Source organism: Hippoglossus stenolepis, chromosome 9 (genome assembly GCF_022539355.2).
Source record: "Hippoglossus stenolepis isolate QCI-W04-F060 chromosome 9, HSTE1.2, whole genome shotgun sequence".
NCBI classification, from domain to species: domain Eukaryota; kingdom Metazoa; phylum Chordata; class Actinopteri; order Pleuronectiformes; family Pleuronectidae; genus Hippoglossus; species Hippoglossus stenolepis.
The window spans coordinates 16,563,656-16,591,479 of NC_061491.1; the positions used below are offsets into that span (position 1 = coordinate 16,563,656).

A 27,824-nucleotide genomic window follows, 5' to 3' on the forward strand; every position below is an offset into this window, starting at 1 on the left:
TGTATGTAGAATATCTTATTCATAGCATATCCTCTTCCATCTCAGGATTTTTTGTTCTATTATATATCAAATTTTCTATATTGAAGATTTTTGTATGTTTTGTGTTTTTTTTATTTTTGGGTGTGATTTTCAACCCTAACTGGCTTCTCACACACCTCACACTTAATTTCATTACATTTCATTGTTTGAACTAAACTACAGTCTAAGCTACGGGTTACTGTCTTAATATTCAACAAGAGGAAAATCTAACTCAAAACTCTTTTCATGTTTCCCTCGGGAATTTAGTTCTGATTTCTAATGATTAGTTTTGTGATCGTAATGTTTGAATCCTCTCTGAAAAAATCAGAGCTGAATCAATGTTGGTTTTACACTTGGTCCAATCCGAAGAAAAAAATGTGTTTGCTCGACAGTTTGATCAACACGGTGGAACCAAACCACTCAGTATAAACTCCACCTGCGGAACAAACCAACACTTCAGCCAGTGCTTTTCCTCGTTTTGTAGCAGTGAAGTCCCCTTGTCTCTGGATTGTTCCGGGCGGGGTGAGCTCCATCTCACCGAGCATTTCATCTTTGGCAGCACCTTCCGTTGACGCTGGGCTCTGCGCTGGGCTGTGCCTGCTCGTGTGGGATTCGAGCCGCGGTCGTCGTTGCGGTTCTTCCACTTAGCCTGCTAGCTGTGGACATTCCCCCCCCCCGCCGGGAGACGAAAGCTGCGCAGACACATATCAGGTCGGTATTAGCTCCCGCCGCATTCCCGCAAACTTCCTCGTCATTCCGCTGCCGATACAACCAGGAAACGCCGCGTTTGGCCAGAAGTTGCTCCCGTAGTGCAGTCGTTACTTCGGCTAGCTAGCTAACGAACGAGCCCTTCTCCTGGAGCCTCACCACCGGTATCGCCCGGGCCTCGCTGCTAACGTCAGCGGACTAATCACGCCTGTTCCCTGTCGTGGTAACATTTAAAGCTAACGTTGAACTGTGGCTGCGCATCGCGACATCAGTAAACCGACAGGCCACATTGACAGGTGATCTGATCCGAAATATCAACGTGTTGTGCCGCCGCCTCCCAACTTGTAGCAGCAGTGTGCTCTGCTGGAGCTCCGGTGACATTGCGGAGACTTTTGGACTCGGGGAATTAGTTTGAGTCGCTAATCTCAGCGGCATTAAACAGTCTGCGGCTTGTTCTGAACATGTGGGTGTAGAGTTTGAATTCGTGGTTATCGGCGCAGAATCCGCTGATAAGGTGAGTTGAGCTGTCTTGGTCATGTTTTTTTTGTAAAAATTCAGACTCCCCTGTTAGCTGAAGTGCCACCTCATCGACAGCTCTCAGTCCGTTAGCCGGGGGGGAACGTGACAAGGCGGGGTAAAGTCGATCGACCAGTCCCTTGGAGAACCAGTCCTCTGGACAACTTGCTTTACTAGTACACAGTGTAAAATGTCAGTGGACGTTAGACACTGGCTGTTTATGGTTGTGACTTAGTGCGTGTTATGATTCAGCCTTTTCTGTTTTGTTTGGACTGTGTGACATGAGCTTGATAGTCAGAAGTCTGACCTCCCCACGTTTGTATCTCTACTAGTCTACAAACGTCTTAATTATATATAAAGAACGACTCCCATTTGTGGGTAGGTCAGACAATCCTATAAACTTCACAGGGATATATAAATTGTCTACATACTTGCTTTAAATGAGTGGATTGCAGCCCACTGTTTAGTGTGTATGCCATTGCACTACTTTGTTCCCTTTCCGCACTACTTGTTCTGTTTGCAACATATAGAACCAAACCTACTCTCACGTCATCAGTGTTTCCAAGTATTTACTGTATATTTCTGTACCATTCTTTAACTTGTTTCTTCAGTTTCTGTTGTGTTAACCTCCTTGTTGTGGCTGTATGTCCACTTCCATGTAAGTAGCTTATGCAAGGTGCGAGCACAGTGAGGAGGTCTAACATGTAATTGATCTACCTCAGATAGAATATTTAGCTGTTTGTCAAATGTTTGTCATTCTCTTGTCTTCTCTTTAAACGTAAAATAATTTATAGTGTGACTTTTCTCGTGATAATTATCGATATAGGCTGGTATGAACATTTTGATCTTGCTGTGATATTTGGCCATATCGTCCAGCCCCAGCTGCAGCCTTTCTGTTTTTTTAAGTCAACCAGCAGTTTAGCTTGTTTGGACTGACCGACATTAGCTTGATAGGCTACAAGTCTTATTAAATAGAAATGCAATATTACTTGAAAGTGTCACATTCCTTCTAACTTCTTAAAGAGGCAGTTGAAGAATACCTGTATGTGAAAGAATGGCTTACATTGTTGGGCAAGTAAGAGAAACCTGTAGTCTTCTATAAATTGTCCACATACCCACGGAACAAGAAACAACTTTGTATAATATTAAAATACATCTATGGAATAACAACTATCTGATATAGTTGAGGAGGCTTTATTACTTTTTGGAAGGTCTGAATTTTCGATTGGGGCTGCAGAGGAAACTTTGACAACATGTATTTACTAGTTCAGGTCTCTCTGCTGTGTCTGAGTGCAATAATAAGAGCCAGACACTGGCGTACAGGGATGTGTTGATATATGGGCCTACTTGCTGCAAAGTAGGTTCAATACCGGTTTTAGTCAATGAAGATTGTTAACTTCAAAACATTGAACACTGTGGATACAGGATGTGTCAGACTCATTCTGTGTTTGTGTCCTGTTGGTGCTTTATTACACCTTCCTCTGTCAGTGCTAGCAGGGGCCTACATAATCAATCTAACAGATGTTTCCTCTAAGAGGAATTACCACAGCTTGCTACTACAGCCTTGGCCTTATGATGACAAAAGCACCAGTGTAGGAGTAGAGGTTGCGTCAGTGAATACACACTTCTGAAGACAAGGAGGTGTATTTTTTCCCCCATTTCTTTGAAAACTATTTGAGTGTACACTTTCAAGGTCCCTGTTCAGATAAAAGATGTCCTGCTCGCTCTGCGTGTGAAGGAGAATTTCACAGGGACGCCTCAATAGCTAGGCTTGGTCAAAGCTGTAAAACATTTCAAGGAAACCATGTTTTTATTGCTTCAGTATTCTTGTAGTCATCGTGGAATGGAAGCCAATGACACTTTCCCCTCTGTTAAAAAATACTTTGGCTGAAATTGAAAGAGCTTTTACTGTTTTTGCAAAACATCAACACATGAACATTTTGTTTACGTCTGTATCATATGTGGTTTCACACTTGTGTTGTCAGCAAGTTATGCCTCAGTGAAATATGTGGGGTGGTAGTATCGTACCCTGGAGACTGTGGACAGTCAGTTAGTTAAATATAAGGGAGTATATGTTCATCTGTTGATAGATTTTGTTTTATTCCCAAGGGATTATTTTCCAGCATACTTTTATGATAGAGGGTAGTGAAATCGTCAGTGTAGTTTTTTTTTTTGTCAATTGCTCAAACAGAGATAGCATGTAAACTTTTGACATTATGAATATGGAAGTGTATTATATCTGTAATTTGAGAAGTTCTCAGTTCTGCTTTACAGGCTGCTATGTTTTTTCCTGTTTATCCATTTATATCAGAAAAAAATAAAACCAGACAACATGGGATTTGCATAAAACCCAGTACTGAAGTTTAATCAAGTTAAGAATCTTACTTTAAGATTTAGCAGCAGATTAATTATCTTAAACGTATGCAAAACATTAGCATTTGGCTTTTTTCCTGGATCCAGATTAGAGTGAGAGTCAGTGGTAAAAGATTAACATTACTGCAGTGGGAAAGTCTCCAGAATAAGTGGATCATTTTCGTCTGACTGCACCAGCTCACCAATCGGAGCTGAAACCTCCGCTGTTCATGCTTTCAAGACAGTAACGCCAAAGCTCGGTGGTTTTCTCATTCCACATCTTTCTGCTGTTTAACGTTGGGTGGAAACAATGTGCCAAGTAACGCATATGATTCTTGATATCCTTTTGTTTTCCACCACACAGTCTTCAACTATTCAAGTGCTTTCCTTCTCAGGCCTCCTCTTGACCTGAGGGTACCAATGAGTATCATTCAAAGGCACAGCAGGGGAAAACTGGAGCACTATATCCAAACTAGGTCGTGTCTGCTGATGGCCACTCTTCATTCTCTGCTGAGAAATATCTTGGAGGGTGTTAAGAGAGTGTCGGTTCTGGGTTGTTTTGGTGGAGCTCCGTACTGTAGCTCTTAGGGCTTTTCAGGAATGAAAGGTATGTTTGTGTGAAGCCGTTGAACAAGTTCTATATTGAATTTCTACCCTGTGTGAGGTCAAGTGTCTCAGCTGACTCAAAATGGTTTGACTTTGCAGGGCAAGGACATATCGTCATGGGTTTGCTTTATAGATTCATTTCACAGTAAGAGGAATTTAAAGGGCTGGCAAATCCCCTTAAATCTCGATCAAGTTCCGTTTGTTTAGAAAAACATGCAGGACATTTTTGTTATTTCTTAAAGCATTTGCAAATACCGCAATAAATTCATCATGACTAATATGAAAACCTGTTTGTCTTCTGTACCTCACATACTCATTATCATATATAATGTTGTAATACAGCTTGCGTAAAAGTGTATTTTGTGAGCCTCCAGGCATTGATGACTACAACAAGAGTGCAGTTCCCTTAATAACTGTGGAGTAACCGTTGGGTCATGTGGTTGACAAAGTAGTACTTCCTTGCTTTAGGCTGCATGTGTGTAGTTACTTTTTACTGCTTTGAGTCTCGTCACACAAAGTTTCCTGTGAACCTTTCCTGCTGAGAAGAGATGATGCTACAGATCTGATAGTATATTTGCTCATTTGGTTTATTCAATGAAGGCAATAAAACCCAAACACGATGCCTCACTCAGCCATATCAGCACCTAACAACAGGGAGACTGTTCGAACAGCAGCCCTTCAGCCAATCGGTTTCTGTGGTGAGGAGATCTGACAGGATAATCCGCTGGTAGTCCTGGTAGTGTTTCCACTGTAATCTCATTTTAGAGAAAGCTGCCAGCCAGACTAACATGGTTTAATATATCATAATGATGGACTGAGTGAGAGAAAGTGTGTGTGTGTGTGTGTGGTACTGTCTATATTGTGGAAAAGGTCACAGATGATAAGCTATTCAGAAGATCATGAAGGCTTTAACATTGACAACATATTGGATGGCCTCTGACGGTATTTTTAGGTCTGTGAGTGTGACGTGTTGTGGGCTGAGGAGCTTGTTGTCATAACAGAAACAAAATGCCTCCATTAACAGAGCAACTAATACAAAGTCAGTGAGCTTGCCTTAAAGGCATATCTGTACTTTATATCATGTTAAATGTTATTTATGCAAAAGTCATCCAATAGTACATTTATTATAACAATGAATTAACTTGATTTAATAATGTGATTCTTCGTTAACTAGCTATAACTGCTTCTTAGGGTGCTGGGTTAAAATATATGAGTTGGTCTAAACATAGTCAAGTAATGTTTCTTTTTTTTCCTCTCCACACAGGGTCCTTTTTGTTAGCACCACTTCTTCCCCTCCTCCCTTTTCCTGTTTTTTCTTTTGGTTAAATACATTTTTTTTGTTGCCTTTTATTTATTTTTTGTAAATAGATTTTGTGCGGAGAGAAGGACTTCGCCATCACAGAACTGCGACCAGTAGTTTTGATGGTCTGGGATCAGTCTGTACCCACTGACGGACACAAGCCTTGTGGGTTGAACAGATCACAGGAGGAAACATGAGCACAGCTAAGGCCAGTGGAATCAAAGGGCCCAGCAAGATAGCCAGGCCACCTGGGACAGGAGCCCCCAAAACCAACCCCAGCGCAGGTATGTGTTCCGGTATCTCAGCTTCTTCATCTAATGGTGTGGCAGTAAAGTGTTTGCCCTAGAGATGTTCCAATGCAGTTACAGGCATCTATGTAATCCCGATACAACTGCACACAAAACGTTAGCAACGGTATCAGGAAGGGAAAAATCCCATATTTTTTATAATCTATGTGATCTCCAGTATTTAATCTGTCACAATATTCTCTCACAACATGCTTTTATAGAAAATATAAGATTGAAAAGTTCCCTAGCCCAAGTGATTAAAAACCTTTTTTTTTAATTATTTTTTTTGTATCACCATTGCTTTGCAGGATGGAGCTCACAGTCTAATAGGAAGTGACTGTTTTGTGCTTGCATTAGGGAGGGCATCAAGGAGATCTAGGCATTGCAGCTTGTACATCAGTATCCTGCCAAAATTAGAGATCTGTGTCAGAACAGATTTTCTAATATTTAGTCTAGATTGATCTCACTCTAGAATTTTATCAGTTGTAAAACATAGCGACATTGTAAGCATGGCGATTGATTGTTGACTTTGGGAACACATAACTATTACAAGATAATTGTAGCCACTCAAAGTTCACAGATACTATCTTTTAAAGCTATATAAGGACATTAAAACATGACGGTTTAAACTACATTTGTCATTTACTTATTGGCTTTAAAAAATAAAAAAGCTTCTTTCTCTTTCTTTCTATTTCCGCAGGAGCTAAAGTTGCAGCTGACAAATCAGCTGCAATTGCCAGTGGAGGAGATGCCCAAAACGCTGAGGAGAGCTTCCAGGTTGGGGAGCGGGTATGGGTGAACGGGAATAAGCCAGGCTGCATTCAGTTTTTGGGAGAGACACAGTTTGCCCCAGGGCAGTGGGCTGGGATTGTTCTGGATGAGCCCATTGGGAAGAATGACGGGTCAGTGGCAGGGGTGCGCTACTTCCAGTGCGAAGCCCTGCGAGGTATATTCACCCGCCCGTCCAAGCTGTCTGGCACAGAGGGGGAGTCTAATGGAACTCTGACGGAACCGCCTTCCCGCGCCACATCACCCACGCCTTCCGTTGATAGCGTAGCCTCTCATACACCTGCCGCAAAATCCATGATGCCCTCTACTACCCCAGCAGCCAAGAAGCCCTCCACCACTACACCAGCGACACCAGCTACGCCAGCGACACCAGCTACGCCAGCTACAAACCTTGTGCGCACAAACAGTGAATCTGTCTCCAACCTCTCAGAGACGGGATCAGTCAAGAAGGGGGAAAGGGAACTGAAGATGGGCGACCGTGTACTGGTAAATATTTTTGCATTATTTAAGAGACACTTTTTACATATTTAAGCTAAGTGACAGAACTCTAAAGCTCTAGCGTTGTGTATTAGCACCAGTAGCATTAGTGAGAACAATGCTTGTATAGCATCACATAACTCAGTAAACCTTCCTCTCCTTCCATGTAGTAAACTCAGAGAAACTCTCTCTTCTGAGTCAATGGAAGTACTGTTGCTAAAAATGTTGAGTGCAGTCACCATCCGGATGCACTCCTGATTATATCTTGATTAGCATCCCTCTTCCTCCTTACAGATTTCCTATTTTCTCCCTTTCTTTAGCCAGTAGGGTGTGTAACACATTTTAAAGAGGAAGTGTTACTCATGACTATTGGACTGCAGAGGAAATGTGCTCTCCACTTGCAAATGTAGTATCATGTAAACCTTTGTAACTGTGTCTCACGTGTTGACATTCTGTTTCAAGCTTGCACATATTTGTTTCAGTTGCTTTGATGGAATTATCTCACTTAATTACTAGGCAAAGCTGATTACTCCTTAGGCTTCTCTTATCTGTTGAAGGGATTCAATGATGGCTAATGTTTACTATGTCCCTCTCAGGTTGGTGGTACAAAGGCAGGGGTGGTACGTTTCCTTGGAGAAACAGATTTTGCCAAAGGCGAATGGTGCGGTGTGGAGTTGGACGAGCCTTTAGGAAAGAATGACGGGGCAGTGGCAGGCACAAGGTACAAAAGCCACAGTTCTTTTAAATTACCAGAAGAGAAGTTGTTCTACTTGTCATCCACATGTGCACTATCACTTCCAGTATCAATATTGTGTTCAATTCTGTTATCCCCAGATATTTTCAGTGCCAACCCAAGTATGGCTTATTTGCTCCAGTGCACAAAGTCACGCGCATCGGCTTCCCCTCCACCACGCCAGCCAAAGCAAAAACTACAGTTCGGAAAGTAGTGGCCACACCATCAGGGCTGAAGAGAAGCCCCAGTGCCTCCTCCATCAGTAGCATGAGCTCCGTGGCATCCTCTGTCAGCGCCAAACCTAGCCGCACAGGCCTGGTGAGACACAGCCACACTCAAAGACAACAATAATAAAAGGTTGTATTCATGCACTTGTTTTGATCTTTGCTTTCTCACCTGTCTGGCTGTGCTTCTCTTCTGTCTCCCCACAGCTGACAGAGACATCATCACGGTATAATCGAAAGATTTCTGGCACTACAGCCCTGCAGGAGGCATTGAAGGAGAAGCAGCAACATATTGAGCAGCTCATGGGTGAGAGGGACATGGAGAGAGCTGAGGTCATCAAGGCCACAAGCCATGTTGGAGAGATGGAGCAAGAAATTAACCTGCTCAGGGATGACCACGAGCAGGTCAGCAACACAGTGGTTGATTAGAATCAGTTTGCATTAATCCCATGTTTAGAATTAGAGTACCTCTTTATTGCCATGTCATTTGTATAAATTTTGTATCCAATGGTCAACCTTGTTGTTGAAGATGGAGACTAAGATGGATCAGTTACGCACCTTGGTAGAAGCTGCAGACAAAGACAAAGTGGAGCTACTGAATCAGCTGGAGGAGGAGCGTAGGTAAGGATTCTCTGTGGTATAACAAGTCAAAGATTCATCAGATCACCCATGACATACTCTCAATTAGCCCACATTTTATAGTCAGTTTGCTGAGAAAGAAAATGACAGCTAAGATCATGTTGCTAGTTACTTCTACTTCGTCTTAATCTTTCTCTCCACAAATCAACCTGAAACAAAAACGAAATCTTATGACTATAACATCTGTATCCTGAAGGAGAGGAACGAGGTACGAGTCATAATGTATGGGTTAGCACGCCCTTGAGTGTCCTGACTGAAGACACCTCTATTCACGCCTTTCAAGCAACACTTTCCAGTCAACTACTGGCTTCTAGTCAACTACACCAACAAGAGCAGTAAAGCTAACTTCGAGCTGGCAGTCGCCTGAAAAACCGAGATAAGTTAGCCCAAGGTGAGGTGAAGAATGTAATAACTGAAGAAATACTGTCGGCGGACGTTTATATGTGCGGGAGGAGCCTCACATACGCTGTCACACGTCATCTTCCTTAAAGGCGTAAATATAGGTGTCTTCAGTCAGGACATGCGAGGGCGTGATATCCCAAATATTATGTGTTGTACCGAGTGAATCAACTAAAAGGGAAGAAGCTTGATTAAGGATTTTTTTCCCTGCTAAATAGGAAAGTGGAGGACCTTCAGTTCCGTGTAGAAGAAGCTTGTATTACCAAAGGAGATCTGGAGGTAAATGCACAACACAAATTCACACCATTGCAACTTGCATATTGTGACGGATTTGTGTTTTAAAAGCAAATGCAGTATTATTGAATCAGACTGCAAAAAATACATGACTATTTTTATTGAATAAAAATAAGTATTTGTGTGCTTAACTTGACATTTGTTCCATTAATTTAAAATTCACATTTTAATATTAAGTCAGAGGCAGCAGGTACTCCAGTCCCCTTGCATCCTGGTCCAATCTCAGGATTACAGTTCACATAACCTTTATTCTTTATCCCTGACAACAAAGTGGATTTTTTTGGGTTTACATCTAGTGTTTCTTGGCTGCAGGTCTAATAGAATTGAAGACAGCACAATATTTTTTTGGGTATATCTAGTCACAGTGCTACAGTCAAGTCCAGACAGAGCATGATTTGCATTATCTCTCCTTCGTGTTAGTTCTAGAGAACGTCCCACTCTGCAGCGTATCTGCAGTGACAGTTTGACACTGACTTCATCTTGCATTAGATGATGTGCTGTCAAATGTATTGTGGGAGGGATTATGAGGCTTCATGTGGTCACCTAACCTATCTTGTTAATAGGGAATTATTATTCTCGTTTTTTTGTTTTTTTTCCCCAGGGAAGGACTAATGCAGATATATGTACAGGGAACTCTACCATTTTTTTTTATTGTCCTGTTGTTACGAAGGGGCCTGCGTATTGCTTTTTCCTCACATATTATTTTACAGTAATTTAACCCAGTAGACGCTGATTACTCATTGTCTTGTTCTCAAGTGAGTCATAATCTCATAACAAGTTATGATATGCAGTTTATTAGGGCTCAGTGTTATCTCTGTTCATATTTGATCAAAGAATTTCTTATTTATTCCACAGTGCTACACAAGGGACCACCTCAATTACCACAAAGGCATCTGAGCTCAAAATAGATGTTCAAAATGAGGGCTACAGGGTTAGAGTACCCCTTTATCTTCTTGTCAAACACGTATACTAACAGTTTATTACTTACTCACAGCTGTGGATACATTCAAAACTTGCATGTAGCTTGAAATACACCAAAAACAACCCAAAACGCTCCAAACAGGCCAAACTCAAAAATGCTTTGTTGAAGGTGTACTAATGTTGTGCTATAACCCTCAGTGCCTCTCTGTTCAGTGATGTGATGTCATTGCTTCTTCTTCCTTCTCGTCCTCGTCTTTTCATGTTGGTCCAGTGCTCAGAATGGAACCACTGGAGATGCTCCCTTGTCATTCCACTGCCCAGTCACAGACTTGATTTCAGTCTGCCCATCACAACTAAAGGGGAATAATACTCAGCCTATGAATTTAAAAGTAAATTTTGTACAAGGATACATTTCCCAGACTACATTATGGTTTATAATGTAGTTTCACAGTTGGTGAATACAGGGCTAAAGCTGGGCTCAGACTGCAGCTGTTTTGAAAACCTGAGAGTGGAGCGGAGCGACAATTTGCTCTATTGTTAATAAACAAAAGCAGAAGGCTAAATGAGTCCTTATGAGAAAATGTCGGAGAGACGCGGTTAATAGGAGTTTTTAGGTCTAAGTTATAATGTCTGTCAACAGCAGTAGACAAGTTGGCGTTAGCCTCAGAATGTATATCTTTGCTTGGCAGCACCGTCGGCTGCTCTGTTCTCTCTGTCTCTCTCATTGACTTTTGCAGTTTCTCTCGTCAAGTACTGATGTAATCATCCCATGTTTAAATCCAAAATATGAAATATGTTTGGTCATTTTTTGGGCAGGCCCAATGATTCTGCGGACAGTTTGGTTTAAGAATGGCTCTGTAACCCCTCCCACTACCAGATAATCTGTAGTCTGAGCCCAGTTAAAGTCATTTTTACATTCAGAGTTCCCAAAAAATATAATGTACAGTTAAACCCAAATTTGATTTGTTATAGTTTTACAATCCAACCCTTCCGTGCTTCATTCATTAACCTCTTGAATGCAGTAAATCAGTTTTGTTGGACTATGTCCACTGAAGACCTCATACAAGAAAACCGAAATAACGAACATTTAAATAGGTGTTATTCCCCTTTCAATTTGAAACTTTAAGTTGACATACACTGGGTAACATGTAAGATGAGAAGTACAGAATTGGGGCAGGAAATGCTACATTGAGTTATCACAAGACCGTTATTTATAGCACACAATACCTAGAGGTCAAATGGGAATCCTTTCTATTTCTTGAGCCCCTCATGCTTCTGTGTTACTGATTGACTTTTGTAAAGTTTTTTCTAAATCCTGCACGTGGCGGTCTGATAACTGGTGGTTTCCTATATGGTACTTACATTATACAGTGTGGACAATGGCCTTATCACCAAAGAGAGAAAACAGTTCTAATACTCATAATGTTGATAATAAATCATAAGTAATATGTACGATATTTTGCTCAGTGCAGCAAAAAACTAAACCATGAATGAGGTAAAATGATTTAACAAATCCACAACATTAGATCACTCCTTTATGATATAATCCATTAACCTTATGTTAAAATATGAAGTAAAGGGCTCAAGAAACTACCATCACTGCTTTCTCTCAATGACATGGTGAAGTCATTATCCTGCACTTGCTGGCTTGAACCACAATATCAAATTTTCTATGTATGATAACAGTCAACATGCTTTGTTCACCAGGTGTCGATTTTGCATGGTTTACTTATAAAATGCCTCCATCAACATACTCATCCATAACACACATGCCTCCCTCTTTTGCTGCCTGTCTTGTTTTCCCCACCATTCCTGTCACAAAGTTCCTTATATGCAGCTGTTGATGGCTCAGCCTGAGAGCTCTGCATGGGGTATCTTCCATTTCCACTCGTCCTCCACCCCTTCCCACCTCCACCCACTACCCTTTCCCCAACAGTCCCAAATACTCATACACAAAGACAGACACACACATAAACACACACTATCACCACTGTCATCGTCCAAACCCTTCTATCCTCTCTCCCTGTGTCCCATCCCTCCCTCCCTTCCTCCCTCCCTCTCTGTCTGTGTTGGGCTGGCATGTGATGGTGGCACTGGTGTGTTCTCTTCCTCTCCTCCTTGTTTACTAACAGACGCAGACCAGACTGGAGCATGCCCACATTAAGGAGCTTGAACAGAGCCTGCTCTTTGAAAAGACCAAAGCTGAGAAACTCCAAAGAGAGTTAGAAGACACTAGGGTAATGACTTCCGCGCTGCAGCGTGCTGCGTTCGAAAAGGCCTTGGGATAGTGGCCAACAAAATTTGCAGTGGCTACAGAGAGGGGCCGAGCAGTAACTGGAGCTATGCTTTGTATGGGCTGGTGGTGATGAACCCTTCAAATGCATTTTACCAGAAATCATACTCCTGCTTTGAAATCAAACAATCCAAATAATAAAATACATATGTTAAGTTAGTTTAAAAGCGCCGATCAAGTTATATTTGCAAATTCTGCATCGCAATTAATGCAGAATGCAGATTTATATTGATTCACTTAAAATTATTTTATGTTGAAAGCCATACATTTCGGTCATAACTGTCAAACAAATAACCACATGTATTTTCCAGCTTTCTTTTTTACTTGTACTATTCTCCAGTAAGTTACTCAACCTGAGCTCGCACTTGCTTTACTGGTATCACTGCTTAACCTGACAGACAAACGTCCCCCATATTCCCATCTATTCAGTTGCTATTGATTAGTTTGGTAATCCTATGTCTCCCAGTCCTACCCAGCATCCATTTGCCCTGCTTATATGGTGTTCCTGCATTTTGGTAGTCTTAAACTTGCTCTACCTGCCAGGCAATGCATCCATGTGTTCCCCTAGTGAATTATAATTTCATGAAGAATCAGTAAAATACGGTCTCTATAGTTTCATGGAGATGAGGGCCATAGTTTTTACGGGATCTGTTCTAACCAATCATAACCAAGCTGAAAAGTATTCTGTTGAAGCAGCTTAAGGAGATCCATGAGAACATTATTAAACAAGATTGAGAAAAAAAATGCCATGCCATTGCTCCCTGAGAGGCTTCTTAGTTCTCCTCAATCATGCGGCCAATAATGGCATTAATTCAATGATGAAGAGTTAAAAAAAATATCTTGCACAGTGCTGTAGCCCATACATGCTTGTCAGTGTTCACGTCCATTATTTGTACATTTAATTGCCACAAGGGGTCAGTATAACATGTTTTTTGTATCAGTAATTTATACTGTCATCAGTGAGTAAATAAATTGATCAATTTATGCCCAAGAATGATTAGTTTTACTGTTACCAAGCACTTTATTACATACTCCTAGCATATATCTTTTCATTTGTTTAGTAAACGTTAAGTATGTCTAAGTTTAATAATTTGCTTTTGTGCACACAGGTCCAGTATGTCATTGATACACATATTTAAATGCAAGATTTCTGCTTTTAAAGGTTGCTTCTGTGTCGGAAAGATCCCGTGTAATGTATCTTGAGAGGGACCTTACACTGCGTACAAGAGAGGTAGCTGACCTGCAGCTGCGCCTGGGAACCGAGCCGGGCTCTGGGGACTCTACTCTTTCTCCTCTCCTGGAAGAGATACACTCTCTGAGGGATCAGTTGGCTGCCCAAGAAGCCAAACAGCAAGAAGAGCTGACTACATACAAGGAGAAGCAAGATGCTCAAGAGAAGATCCACAGTAAGGAAGTTGCTCAGCTTCAGGCCACATCTGTGAGGCTCTCTGGTGAAAACGAACAGGTGCAAATGCGCTTAAGCCAAGCTGAGAAGGAGAACGCCGACATCACTGAACTGTGGCGTTCCAAGTTGGAGTCTTCTGTTGCCTCTCACCAGCAAACCCTAGAGGAGTTGAAGGTGTCCTTCAGCAAAGGTGCAGGTGCCCAGACAGAAGAGCTTGTAGAAACCAAAAGTGCACTTGAGACACTGAAGTTAGAGCACAAGTTGGCTGTGGAGGAGGCGGGAGCCAAACATGATGCTAACACCGCAGCTTGGACTCAGGAGACACGGGCACTGAAAGCACAGCTGCTGTCTTTGACGGAAGACAAGGAGCGACTGGAGGAGTTGGTACGGTCCAGCGTTGACAAAACAGAGGAGCAGCACCTTGTGGAGATGGAGGATGTCCTTGGAAAGCTTCATACTGCCGAACTTAGGGTTAAGGAGCTTGAGGAGAAAGAAGAAGTGTTGGCACAACAGGCCCAAGACAAGGACAGACAGACCAAAGACCAGATGGCAGAAGTGGTGGCTCTGCGCAGCAAAATTGCACAAGGTAGCCAGGAGGTGGTGACCCTGAAGAGTCAGTTAGAGAAGGTTCAGAGCCAAGAAAACCACCAGGGTTCCAAGGTGGGTTTTACATCCTCCTCCCTACCATTTTGATTCTCCGTTGTCATGTATGTCATTAGCCCCGTGGTTTCCTTTTCCTACTTCTCAAGTTAGTATGATATTGCCAGACAATGATTGTCACCCACTGTTTTGTTCATGTTTTAATGTACATATTTCTTCAATGTTTCTGTATTTTCTTTTTACAAAATGTGCTGTAGGTTAGTGAGCTGAGCTCTCAGTTGGAGGGTCAACAGAAGGAAGTCCTCTCTTTACAGCAGACTCTGACCACTGTGAAGCAGGACAACGACACCCTTGAACAAGAACTTGGAGGCTTGGTGAGGCTGGTGGCTTAAATATGGATGTGGATAAAGTGCCTCATTTGCTTTAGGGTTCATTGGTCTTTTTTGATGTTCAGTGTTAAAACCAAGTCACTGTCGGTGTTTCTAAACTACCTAAATAATGTCTTTGGCATTTCTTTACTTGTTTTGTCGGCTGAGGTATCATTGAACTAAAAACAGCTTGTTTGATGTATCAGTTGGACTTATGACTTAGCATATTTCAAATGCTGTACCAACCATTGAACCACACTCCTGAAATTTTGATTTGTAAATATTTAATTACTGAAACATCATATCTAAAAAATGTCCCCACAGAAACAAAAGTTGGCTGAAAGCACAGAGGAGCAGACAAAATCAGCTAAATCTATGCAAGGTAAATGATAAAAGCAATTTTTATTTATTCCAATAACCGTTGTTTTCTTCCTTCATTTTACCATCATCCCCGTCATCTGCTGCTTCTTTTAAACGTGTTTCTTCTTGCAGAAACCCTTGAGAAGCTTAATAAGAAGGAAGAGCAGTGCACATCCCTGACCACAGAGTCAGAGTCTCTGAGAAGTCAACTCGCCGGTGAGATTATTCAGACTTTAATGTGAACAGTTTTTTTAAACCTTCAGACCCAACAAACTAACATCTTGTCTTTAATCAGGGCTAGAGAGGAAGCTGAATGCTGCAGATGAAAAGCTGGAGCAGCTTTCAAAAGACAAAAGCAAGCTGGAAAAGGACATTTCAGAAGTGATGACGGCATCTGGGGACAGCTCAGTACAACTGACCAAAATGAATGAAGACCTCATACAGAAAGAAAGGTACCGCACTTTATTATTTCCTGATCCTGTGCTACATTTCAGACCACATGGTTTATTGTGTAGATTTAAAAGACATTTGGAGCTTATTGAGAATAAACTGAATTTTGAAATTATGAGAAAGTGGTAAATTTACAAGAAAGAACTCAAAGATTCTTTGCCAGAATTCAATTTGCGTTTATTTAATTAACACACTATCATATGAATCCAAGGAGGCTGCACTGCTGACAGTTGAAGCCAAAAACAACACTAGCTTGAACTCTTGGACATCAGAAATCTGAAGTTTCAACTGGGAAATTCCAACCTCTGGCTTGGAAAGAAACACACCATAGCATCACTTTCACCAAAAACAAATTTTGTCATATCATTATGTCATGTCACAATTGGACACTTATTAAATCTCTTGCTTTTGTTTTATTCCATGCTGTAGTCCTTTTATTCTTCAGTTATCTAACCAATCATTAATCATCACCAACCATTTTTCAATCACTGTTTTTTTGTTGTCATTCAGGAGGCTTGAGGAGTTCCAGAGTCAACTTGCAGAGGAGAAGGAGAAGGTTGCACACTTGGATGAAAAACTCCAGCAGGAACTCTCCCGCAAAGAGCAGGAGCTGAAAGAGAGCAACGATGCACATAACTCTCAGATGAAAGACCTTCAGGAAAAAATTGATAGCTTGGTTAGTATTGTTGTGGACTAACAAAAAAGGTGTTTTAGAATTGTTGGTAACATTATGAATATTCAAATTTGAAATCCTTGAGTACTTAAAATACCAGGTGTGTACTTCAGTCACTATTTGCTTCAAAACACAATAAATGTTGTAATTTGATTAGTTATTGCCTTTTTGTTTCCTGCTTTCAAGGAGAAGACTGCTAAACAGGGTGCGACCCTGGTTGGGGAGCTGAAGGCCTCTCAAGAGAAATCCCTCTCTGAGGCCTCAGAGCTCCACGTGAAGGAACTTGACGTGCTGCAGAGTCAGGTGGAAACGTTGAAGCAGGAGCTCTCGTCCTCCAAAGACAAAACCCAGGAGCTGAAAAAGCTGGTGTCCGAGCTGCAGCCATACAAGGAACAGGCTCAGGTAAACACACGCTCACAGACACATTAGTTGAAGCATGATTTTAACTATCTGCAAAGCACTAGTGTAATGTAGGGATGAATATACCGGCATTGGCGATAACTGATTTTTTTTTTTTCAATATCAAATATTGATAAAATGTTTACAATACTCATAATATTGTGGAAAAAAATAACTCATTTCTTTCTGCAGTGAAGTAGTAATCAAATGGTAAATACTCCAACATCATAGTTATTATTTATGGTTATTATTATAAGTCAAATACTAAATTCATACATTAGTAGGAAATGAGGCAAACATCGTCATTGGGCTATCTGTGGCTCTGACCACCTTCCATCATGGAAATCATTGTATTTTGAGCACAAGATCATTTGAAATAGACTAATAGCATTATTTCTTTGTTTATTTGCTTTTTTATTTATCATATTTTCTGTAAATATTGTGATACTATTGTTATCAGGAATTCTTTTGGCCGCCATAATCATGTAATAACAATCTGATATTGTGCCAGCTCTAATTTAATGTAAAAATGGATGTCTTCTACATCACTTATTTTACATATGTTTGATCATTTAAATGATCAGGAAGAATGTCACCAATACATTTTACAGTTTAGATTTTCAAACACAGCCCAGATCTTATACTTTTAAACACAGAAAGCTCCACAGCAAAGTTATGGGGGAGTATTTGAAACTGTTACCATTACTGTCTTCATTTAACATCAGTGATGAATGTATATTTTCAACATCATTTTCACTTTTAATTACCATCAAAAACATTATTTGTGATAAGTTGCTCATTTTCCCCAAACAGTTAAGACAATAACTTTTTTTTCACATTCATCTTAGCTCTGTTTTGAATGGTGTATATGCTTGCAGGGGTACACCTTATAATATAATGTGTTTCCTGTATTTAAAAACAATTTCTGATTACTGGCAAGCCAAATAAACCCTTCACAGTAGGAAGAACATTGTTTTTGTTGTGGCTGCCAAATAGATATTTACGCACTAGGTATGATTCCTGTTCAGTTCAAACTGTGGCTACACACGACTACGTTTTAGTTTTAAATACTCCAGAGTTTGCGAGTGCCTAAAACCAAGAAGTTTGGAAAACACTGCTGGCCCCGTTTTAGTTTGAAAAGTACCTTGGCTGCATTGTAGTCTGGACGAGCAGAAACAGATGTTGACGCAGACACCAGAGCTCGACTACCAGACGTGAAGGCAAAACGTTACCGACACTTAGACGTCGGTAACAGTTCCACGTTGTCCAATTGTCGTCAGTCCAAGAAAATAATTACCTCATCATACTTGTCACCATTGTTGTTTTTAATTTTCTGTAACTAAGCAACCAACAGCAGAGTAGACAATCTGCTTTCCTCTTCACATTGGCAAACATGTACGTAGTTGTGCGTGTACATGAATGGTCAGTTGTTTTAGTATGGACAGGGTTATTACTAATGCGAGGCTAAAACACTTGTGTGGATGGAGAACGTTTTAGTTTTAAAACTTAAACGTATTATTATTATTGATGTAGCCTGAGTTAACATTTACAAACTGTGTTCAGCTATTGATTAACATTTTCTGGTGGTAATCACTTCAACTATATGTACCCCTGCTGGCATTGCATTTACCTTGAAGTAGAACATTTTCACTTTCTAACAAACTAAGATTAGAGTTTGTGTCCGTTTATTTATAAAAGAAAATCCAGGACACAATAATACACATAGAAAATACATGTGGATCTTTGGTAGTTAAAGAAGTGCTGTATAAACTGGTGGAAGTTACATAGAAATCATACACTCTATGTTTCCATGCCAGCCATATTTGGCATTAATGTAATTAATATATGTAAAGTAAATATGGGCTGAAGTGAAAATGTTCGACCTTTTTGTTTTCTAAATCGTTTTTGTGTAAGCTGTGGTGTGGTCTTTGAGGTTTTTGATGCTTCTGCAGCTTAACCTTTTCAAATGCATATCACTTATGTTGATATCTGCTTGGTTTATTTTTTATATTCATCTTACTTTTCCCTGTACATATATTCCCCACCTTTTCCCCCCTTCATCCTAATCTTCTCCTGTGCCTTTCTGCTGAGCTTGACACCTGCAAGCATGATGTTGAACAATTGTCGAAAAAACTGGAAAAGCAGAGCCTAGATCTGGAAAAGGTGTGTAAGGAAAGTGAGGATGTTAAGGCTGTGAGAGGAAAACTGGAGACACAGCTTTCAGATTTGCAGACTAAGCTCTCTGCCCTTGAGGTTACTCACCAGGAGCTTTCACTCCGGAATGAAGAACTGCTAAAAACCAGAGATGAGCTCTCAAAACGTCAAGAAGAGTTACTCACCAACAACAAGCGCTCGGATGAGGAACGGGTTGTATTGAACAAAGAGTTGGAGAAGCTCAGAGATCTTCTTCAGCAAGTGCAGACTGAAAACAAGAACCTGACGCGTACTAAAGGTGAAAAAATAGCCCAAATCGAGGAGCTTCAAAAGCAAAATGCAGAAAAGAACGACTTGCTCCTAAAGCATCAGCAGGACATTGAGCAACTACAGGCTAAAAAGAAGCAACTGCTTGAGGATTATGAAAAGGTCTGTAAAGAGAGGAGCCGGCTTGAAGAGGACGCCAACGAAAGCAGGTCAAAGCTCACGTGTGAGAAGGACGATCTCATTTTAGAGAGAGATGCTGCTAGAAATGCCAAAAAGTCTCTCGATGCTAAGAATGCTGAACTGCAGGAAAAACTCAAATCCTTGAACTTGGAAAAAGAAGATCTTACAATGAAGAATACCCAGCTGCAGGCACTCACAGAAACACTGACAAAAGAGAAGGTGGAGATGTCCTCTGAGATCAGTGCCTCTGTGTGCGATAAAAAGAACCTGGAGACAGTGAAGGAAGAGCTCCAGAATAAGCTTGCTGTTACAAAGAAAGACCTGGAGACTTCTATCCGTGAATGTGAAGAACTGAAGGCCTCAAAAAGGAGCCTGAGCCAGATGCTGGAGGAGTTCAAGACAAGCAGTCAGGTGACCGATTCTGAGAGAGTTCACCTTCTGCAGGAGAAAGAAAACCTGCTTGCGATCCAAAGAAAAGTCTGTAACGAGAAGGAAGAGCTCCTCAGAGAGATGGAAGAAATAAAGGAAAAGCTTCAAACCTCAACAGAACAACAGTTTCAGGCCAATGAGAAATTCAAAGAAGTATCATCGTCCTTTGAGCAAGAGAGGCAAGTGTTTCGTCTTCAGAATTCTGAAACTGAGATGTCTCTGCATGCTATTCGAAAGGAAAAGATGAGCCTGGATTCAGCACTAGAGCAGCAGAAAATGGATTATGAGCGTTTGGCAGGGGAGAAGGGAGAGCTGGAGGAGAAACAAACCAAGGCCTTATCTGAGAAAAGTCTTCTTTCTCTTGAGCGTGATAAGCTGGCTAGTGATGTTCGTTTAACTAAGGACGAGATGGACAGTTACTCCAGATCTAATGCCGACCTCATTCAAGAGAAATCTCATCTATCAACATTGCTAGAGGAAAACAAACGGCAAAAAGATGAAGTTGAAGCGGAGGTGACCTCTTTGAAACGAGAAAAGGCTGAACTACAGAATGAACTGCAGAAACAAAACTCTGATATTGAAAATCTTGAAAAGGGCAAACGTGAACTTGTTCAAGAACATGGTAAATTAAAAATGGATTTTGAGAAGACCAATTTAGAACTTGTGCAACAGCTGGATAACCTGACGAAAAATGGTCATCGTCTGCAGTCGCTGCAAACTGAAGCTGACAAGAAGGTGCAGTCTCTGCAGAAAGAGAACCAGGGGCTGCTTCAGGAGATCCAAGAGTTTAAAGCTCAGACTGAATCGATGGCAGATGCAAAGCAGCTCCTTGAGACCCAGCTACAAGCTGAATCCGGTGAACGGACGAAAGAGATGTCCCATAAGGATGGTCTTTCCAAACAAATCGATGAACTGCAGAAAACATTGTCCAAAGCTACACAAGAAAATAAACAGATCTCTTCAAACCTTAAGAATGCTGATGAGCAAAACCAGTCTTTTATTGTGGATAAGGAGGCTTTGGAAACACAGTTGAAGCAGCGAGAGAAAGAAACCAGTCACTTGACGGAAGATAAAGAGCAGTTACTATCTAAGCTTGAGGAGATGGGCAAACAGATGACCCTCTTGACCACAGAGAAAGAGGACCTTCTAGCTGCACAGTGTAAAGTAGAGCAGGATGTTTCTTCTCTCCATGCCAACAAAGAAAATTGGCTCACAGAACGATCAAGGCTGCTCGAAGAGTTGGAGAAGTTGCAGGTTAGCCAGAAACAATTGGAGGTTGACGTCAAGGCCCTACAAACCGATAAAGAAGTTTTGGATAAGCAGTACAGGAATGCCGTCGCAGAGGTATCAGCTTCTGCTGCAGTGAAAGAAGAGATTTCCTCCAGCGTCTCAGGGTTAACAGCCCAGAAGAATTCCCTGCAGGTGGAGAGAGATGAAGCCATCCAGGAAGTCAGGCAGCTCGAGTCCCAACTAAAAAATGTCATTTCTAAGCAGCTTGAGGTATTCCTCCTCCAGTAGTAATCACTGACACACACAGTTTAGAGTGGCTGGGGCTATGTCACCTTCTCACTGCACGCCTGCTAGTTGGTCTCCCTCTCCTCTATCCTTTTTGTTTTCGTGTCTAACTTTCATCTTCCATCTACTAACCAGTCTGTTACCCCCTAGCTCCCAGCCTTTGCCTGTGGGCTTATAACGTGATCTAACGTTAGGTGAAATTCTTCTTGGCTACTTGAGTATGTAGATCTAAGGTGATCACACTCAACATTTAGCATTTCGTATTTCATAAAATGTTATAATTGAGGTTCATACACCCACTTAGAAAGTTAGATCTCAAGATATCGCTGATTTCATTAGTATTTGTTCGTAGAAATTTAAGCTGCAGGAATCGATTTACAGCGACATTCATTCATTATGTTTTTGGGCTTAAAAAATCTCCAAAACATTTTGTCCTACCACCATTTTAAATTTGAGTGAATCCTACACAGACTGCCAGTTGTTTTTAGACTGGCTCTTACACAAGTTACTGGGTTGATCTGGGGATCCGTTCTGAGGCCACAGGTTGTAGAGTATTGTAGAGCTTCTACTAATCATCGTCTTCATAGTAAAATTTCTATTGTTAACCTTCTGCTTCTGGTTGTTCTTAAAAAATTACAATGAACTGAGATTTGGATAAGTGATTGTAAATCAGTGATTCAGAGCAAATTTATTTAAGAATGAAGTTAATTTATTAAATGAGATCATTGGTTGAAATCAAATGATGAATCATGAGTAGCTTCATCAATTGAGCAGCAATGTCCTGGTCCTGATTTGTTGAGGATCGTAGGTGCATTTGCTGCTCTTACTGTGGAACTGTTGTTCTTATTAAACATGTTGCTCGTGCACTGTGTAGGCTACAGAGGCCTCTGGCACGACTGCTGAGGCTCTCGAACAGCTGGCTAAAGAGAAGGCCAGTTTGATTCAGGAGAAGAACGAGGCCACGTCTTTGCTGGTCGAGCTGCGCAGCTCCCAAAAGGAGACGGACACTCAGGTAGGAGAAAATGTTAATACTGTACATGTAAGATGAATGGAGTGAGGGGAAGTCTTTGCCGTGCCGTATTAATACGTTTGTGTTGTTCAGCTGGAAACACTGAAAAAGGAGAATTCCAAGCACCAAGAGGATCTGAAAGTTTCCAAAGATCAGCTTCACACAGAAAGTCAGAAGATCAAGAGTCTGTGCAAGGAAATGTGAGTGTATCCACAACATTGGCGTTTGACACAAAAATCTGTCGGATAAAATTTTGAATAGTATGATATATTTAGTGACTTACAGGAAATCAAGACACATGGGTGAAGGTGTTTCTAATATTTTGTATTTCTTCAGCGAGGAGCATAAAGAGGCGGTTTCTGTGAAGTCGCAGTCCCTGCAGACTCTGCAGGATGAAAACAACAAGCTGACTCAGGAGCTGGATAACAAACACAGAGACCAGAGTGATGTCTCGAAGGTATAACACTTTACGTCTTTATTTTAAACAATCACACACGAAGCTACAAACATCGGATCGTTTTGTGTTTCAGTCGTTCATCTGCTGGCTGTGACAGAATGTGAACAATGTTTTTCTTTTTCTCTTTCTAGCTCAAAGATGGGCAGACAAAACTCAAAAAGCAGTTGGGACAGTTGAAGCAAAGGTGAGATGATGCACTGTCATCAGGTTCTCTGACGTCTGCATATTCCCAGATGTGTGAGGGTTTTTTTAAAAGCCTGTTCTATCTCTGTGACACTTGTTAACATACAATGCATCAGTAATCAAGCGATTGTTATGTCATGCTGTTCTTTTCCTTCAAAGCCTGCCAATTAATGCCTTCAGGTACTCTATGCCTTTTAATATTCTGTGATGTCAGTCATCATCATGTTAGGACTATTGGGGCAAAGCATGATATACATACGTACTTACGTTTTTGTCATCGTGCTATCACTATTTTAGCAATTGTACCAAAAATGTCTCTTCCATGCAAATTTCTGAACGTGTCGTCATTTTCATATCACAATGTCCCAATAATGTTAGTTTCAGATGGGCACTAGAGTTGTTGTGTGTCTGTATCTCTGAGATTTAGTTGTTATTGTGTATTTGACAGTGAGAGCACCTTGAAGGAGCAGTTGGACAAGGAGAAGGCCGCCCTCCAACAGTCCGTCCATAAAAACAGTGCCTTAATCTCAGAAAAGGACCAGCAGGTGGAAAACCTGAGGAGCGAGGTGAGAATCGAATGCATGATGGTATGCTCTTATTGTCCGTTGGTTTGGAAGGTTATTGACAAGACTGTGGGGCAGACACCTTGTCTTCAACTAATCCGGCTAAGTAGGGTATCTCACATGTCCCTCACCCCAGCCACACTTTCCAGCTCTTCCTGGGGGATCTGAAGCGTTGCCAGGTCAGGATGTGTTAATCCCTCCAGCCAGTTCTGGGTGTACCCAGTTCTTCAAGATTATAAAACTATGTTCACTTTGGGCAGCAACGCAGCCCCAACCCGGAAAGATCATCCACCATTTTCTGTCGAAGAGTTGCACTGAAACGTTTAGAGGGTGAAGCTTTACCTCCATAGATATATGTACTTTATTGATCCCAAACCGTGAAATAGTTTGTATGAACCCTCCTCTCTGATTTCTTCAGCTGCTTTCCCACGGCCAGTGACAGGATATACCTGTTTAAACCCACATGTAGCTTGTAGCGTCATTTCCTTTTCACAGTTGCTAAAGAAATGAAAGGACTATTGATCCTGTACATTTACCACATTGCAACAGCAACATCACTTCTAGGTCAAAAACACTGTGTCCCCGTTTCATTTTGAGTTTGCTTATGAAGGATGCTACAGCCTGTCTGACATCAAAGGGCCTTTGAAGGTTGTTGGAAAGTGTCACATCCACTTACACATGAATTTCACACATGAATCAGATATGTTTATGTTACTATTGTCTGTAATCGTCATTCAATGAGGGATTCCACTTTTCTGTCTAAGAAATGTAACCATTGTAGTGAGCAGCATGTGTTGTTGTCTTCACAGCTGACTGCACTGCGCGGGGAAAGTGTCTCGGCTAAGGCGCTGCAGGGAACTATTCAGGCCTTGGAGCGGGACAAGGCCAATCTACAGGAGCGTGTTCAGAGACTGGAGAAGGACCTGGCTGCAGGGCCTGAGAACATCAACCACTCGTCAGGTGACACAGGGCTTAACTCAAGCCGACTGCAAATATCCCTCAGGGTTTCCGATCACCACCACTGCTTCAGCATTAGGGCAGACGCACATTCAGCCCAGTTATCTTGTACCGAGTCAGAGTCCCTCCCCACTTCCCCTCTGGTCTGCGCTCACTTTGCACATTAGCAATAAACAGAAACTCTAACTAGAAGTTATAAGGACATGTACAATACTGTGCACACACACACACACACACACACACACACACACACACACACACACACACACAGGCTGCAGACGGGAGAGAAGTTGTTCCTGCAGATGATCACGCAGTGTTTTTTTTAACTTCATTGTTGCAGAAGAAGCATCACCCCACTGATCCAGGAACATAAATACTTATTCAGCAGGTTATTATGAAGATCAGTGATTAGAGCAGATCAGAGGAGCAGATTCACTTGTTGACTTGCACTGAGCAACGCACCTCAATGCAGGGGCGCTGCCAATGGGGGCAGGCGGGGCCACCCTGGTACAGTAAAGGCTCATCTGTTTTTCCAACAATTTTATGTGCAGCACACAAGCCTAAACTGTATGAATGTCAAATCAATGTGGAGACCCATCAAAATGGCTATTGAGGGGAAGGGGGGGTTACAAAGACATGCCTAGAGGAAACACTGTCTGGTTGCACTAAGGTCATTTCTCTGAAAGGTGAATATTGAATTATCGAGCCTTCTCCTGCTTTTTACATATTCTTGTTCTTGATGTTTTTCCCAGGTGATGCTGCTTCGGACCAGTCAAGGGAGGATAAGGACACTGCAGACAGTCAGGTGCGTTTACTGCTGCACTAAACCTGAATAGCAATAAAACCAATCATAGGGCATGATGGGCTGTGTGTGTTTTTCATTTAATTTATGCGCTCAGTGTAAAGATGCTTTCCTGCCCTGCCCGTAGCTGTTTCTCTGCTTAGACAATAACCAGGTCTCCTTTTCATCTCTATCATATTTGGCGGCAGGTGCACGGAAACAGACTTCCTGACTGCTGTTTGTGAAATGACTGTGCTGCTTACGCAGTCATTTTACTAACAAATCCTGCTTTCGATGTAGCAGTAGGCTGGAGTTTAAAATACACTTTTGACTCAGCCGTTACAGTATAATGTTTTCACGGAGGTGACATGGGTCCAAATTGGAATTTCATTAAAAGCACATCAAACTCGTCACGGGGACGATCGAAACGACTCATGAGATGGTGTCACAGTTATAGTGAAACATTTCAACCATCAGTCTCACCACCTTCATTCACATCTCGCCTCCAGACTGCTGATAATCATATGTTATACTGTATTATCTGTGTCGGTGATGACTTGAGTGTGCAGCAGTGCGTGGGTCCTAATTTGAATCTCGTTTGTTTTCTTCTCTTTCTTAAATACCAACTCCTCTCCTCTGCCCTGTCTCTGATGTTGGCAATGATACACAACCATCAGGCAGCGGTTTGTGGATGTTTTCCATCAGCTTCACTTGTGCATGTCTGTCACTGTCACTGTGGCTCTTGTGTTTTGTCTTCCAAAGATAAATCAAGCTTGATTTCTTTATACAATTCTCAGTGAAAATGTCAGCGATCATACAGTAGATGCTCAGCAGACATCACATCTGTTAAGAATCACTTTACCTCATCATGAATTTTACAGACTCTACTAGTAACTGATTCCAAGCTTCCATTTTTCTTTGGTTGACAACTCACAATTATAATTCACGATCGTAGGTTAAGATTGGTTTAATTATTTGGGTGATTTAGTGAAGTTATTATCTTTAGTCCTTGGCACATAACACAATTCATGAAAAAAATGATAAATGTGTAAATGCTGTATAATGGATTATGATGCGGCAGCAGCAACATTGATATTACTGTTCCACATCCCCTTTGCAGATTGAGTTCCTGAATTCAGTCATCGTCGACCTCCAGAAGAAGAACAAGGAACTCAAGGACAAGCTGGAGAAAATGGCAGAGGCTGCTCTCAATGGGAATAATCGGAGTGAGCTGGATAACTACGACGGGTAAGTCCACTCACTGCAGACCTTCTCACGCATAAGGCCCGTGCACATCAATGATGACATGAATAAACATTACTAAAGTGTTCAATAAATCAACAAAATGAACTTTATATCCGACTGGATAATGGAGGAAGTCCTTCTTTTACTGCTGCTCCAAAATGTGACATTGACAATAACGCAAACTCTGATTGGTTCTTTTCTTTCAGCAACGGACAGGAACCCGTGAAGAAGAAGGTGCCCCCGAGGCTGTTCTGTGACATCTGCGACTGCTTCGACCTCCACGACACCGAGGACTGTCCCACGCAAATGCAGATGCCCGACTCGCCCCCACACACCACCTACCACGGCTGTAAGGAGGATCGGGCCTACTGTGACATCTGTGAGGTCTTTGGCCACTGGACCGAATCCTGTACTGACGATCAGACCTTTTAAAGCCTTTTTAACCCTCGTTCGCACAATCACACTCTATTTGCACATGGTGTTAGATAACGCAGTCCTTTTGGGGTTTTAATTTGTGCGTGTGTGCATCTCAGTGTGCTTGTTTTTGCAAAGCGTCTTTGTTGTCCACACCAGCCCTCCAGCGGTCTTATAGGTGAACGGCCTCCTCAGTTTATCCTTCAGACATCCAGAAAAAAAACCGTGTTTGTGAGTTTGGAGGAGAGAGGTTGGATCTCCTGGGTTTGTGTGAGTGACGGGATCTTGTGGGTGGACATATTATTGTGGGAGAAGCGATGGTCTACGGATCATTTAATTTATCAATATCCTAACATTGTTTGCACAGCTTGTCGGGGGGAGGGTGTTACAAAGATAATATACTATCATTAAAGGTCTTTATTTGAAACTGTAAATTACTTGATTAAAAAGAATTATCAATTTGTGCAAAAAAGGGTGAGCTATAGTTTATTTTTTTATGCCTGGAAATACTACGTACTCTTTACTGGTTTGATAGTATGTGTCATTTTGTGAAAGGGGGGTTATTGCTCGGTCTTGCCTGAAGTGTAGGAGTGGAACCAATGCTGTTTGACTCTAAGAGGATGATGGTAAGAAAGAAGCACTTCTCACTTGCTGTCGGCCCTCAGCTCCAGTGAAATGGCCTTTTCCAAAGCGTTTCTTTGCTATTAAAAGATCATTTCTGTATGAAACGATAAAATACTTTCTTTAAAAATGTTTTGAATATCTGTGTAAAATAAAAGAAATTTATGTATAAATTAAAAATCAAACCTCTTTTAATTGTGCTCTGTGCGCGGCCTGTGCTTTATAGTTGTTACCCTGT

The 27,824-nt window shown here is 41.5% G+C and overlaps 1 protein-coding gene across 10 annotated transcripts; it reads left to right on the plus strand.

Annotated features, from left to right (window-relative positions):
- The first annotated feature begins 509 nt into the window (after nt 1-509).
- Nucleotides 510-27,771, plus strand: clip1a (CAP-GLY domain containing linker protein 1a). 10 transcript variants are annotated; one of them, XM_047341296.1, is made up of 28 exons: nt 510-729; nt 5,465-5,784; nt 6,488-7,062; nt 7,650-7,774; nt 7,888-8,104; nt 8,218-8,415; nt 8,540-8,631; nt 9,267-9,327; nt 12,396-12,500; nt 13,719-14,621; nt 14,819-14,935; nt 15,254-15,311; nt 15,422-15,505; nt 15,585-15,741; nt 16,250-16,415; nt 16,599-16,814; nt 18,888-21,341; nt 22,231-22,368; nt 22,459-22,565; nt 22,702-22,822; nt 22,954-23,006; nt 23,165-23,185; nt 23,454-23,571; nt 24,378-24,528; nt 25,278-25,330; nt 25,984-25,989; nt 26,427-26,554; nt 26,758-27,771. In XM_047341296.1, the coding sequence occupies exons 2-28, from the start codon at nt 5,694-5,696 to the stop codon at nt 26,981-26,983; spliced, it is 6,741 nt and encodes a 2,246-aa protein (XP_047197252.1). In that variant the 5' UTR covers nt 510-729; nt 5,465-5,693; the 3' UTR covers nt 26,984-27,771. The 10 variants fall into 10 exon arrangements, with proteins under 10 accessions (XP_047197252.1, XP_047197255.1, XP_047197251.1 ...); XM_047341299.1 differs by having other exon boundaries at nt 5,569-5,784; XM_047341295.1 differs by lacking the exon at nt 510-729 and adding an exon at nt 746-1,240.
- Nucleotides 27,772-27,824: the final 53 nt, after the last annotated feature.

Bases quoted from the DNA above. Each gene is read 5' to 3' on its own strand.
- clip1a (XM_047341296.1), top strand. From the start codon at position 5,694: ATGAGCACAGCTAAGGCCAGTGGAATCAAAGGGCCCAGCAAGATAGCC. The intron at 7,775-7,887 runs GTACAAAAGCCA...TGTTATCCCCAG, and splicing joins GGGGCAGTGGCAGGCACAAG to ATATTTTCAGTGCCAACCCA. The intron at 15,312-15,421 runs GTAAATGATAAA...TTCTTCTTGCAG, and splicing joins ATCAGCTAAATCTATGCAAG to AAACCCTTGAGAAGCTTAAT.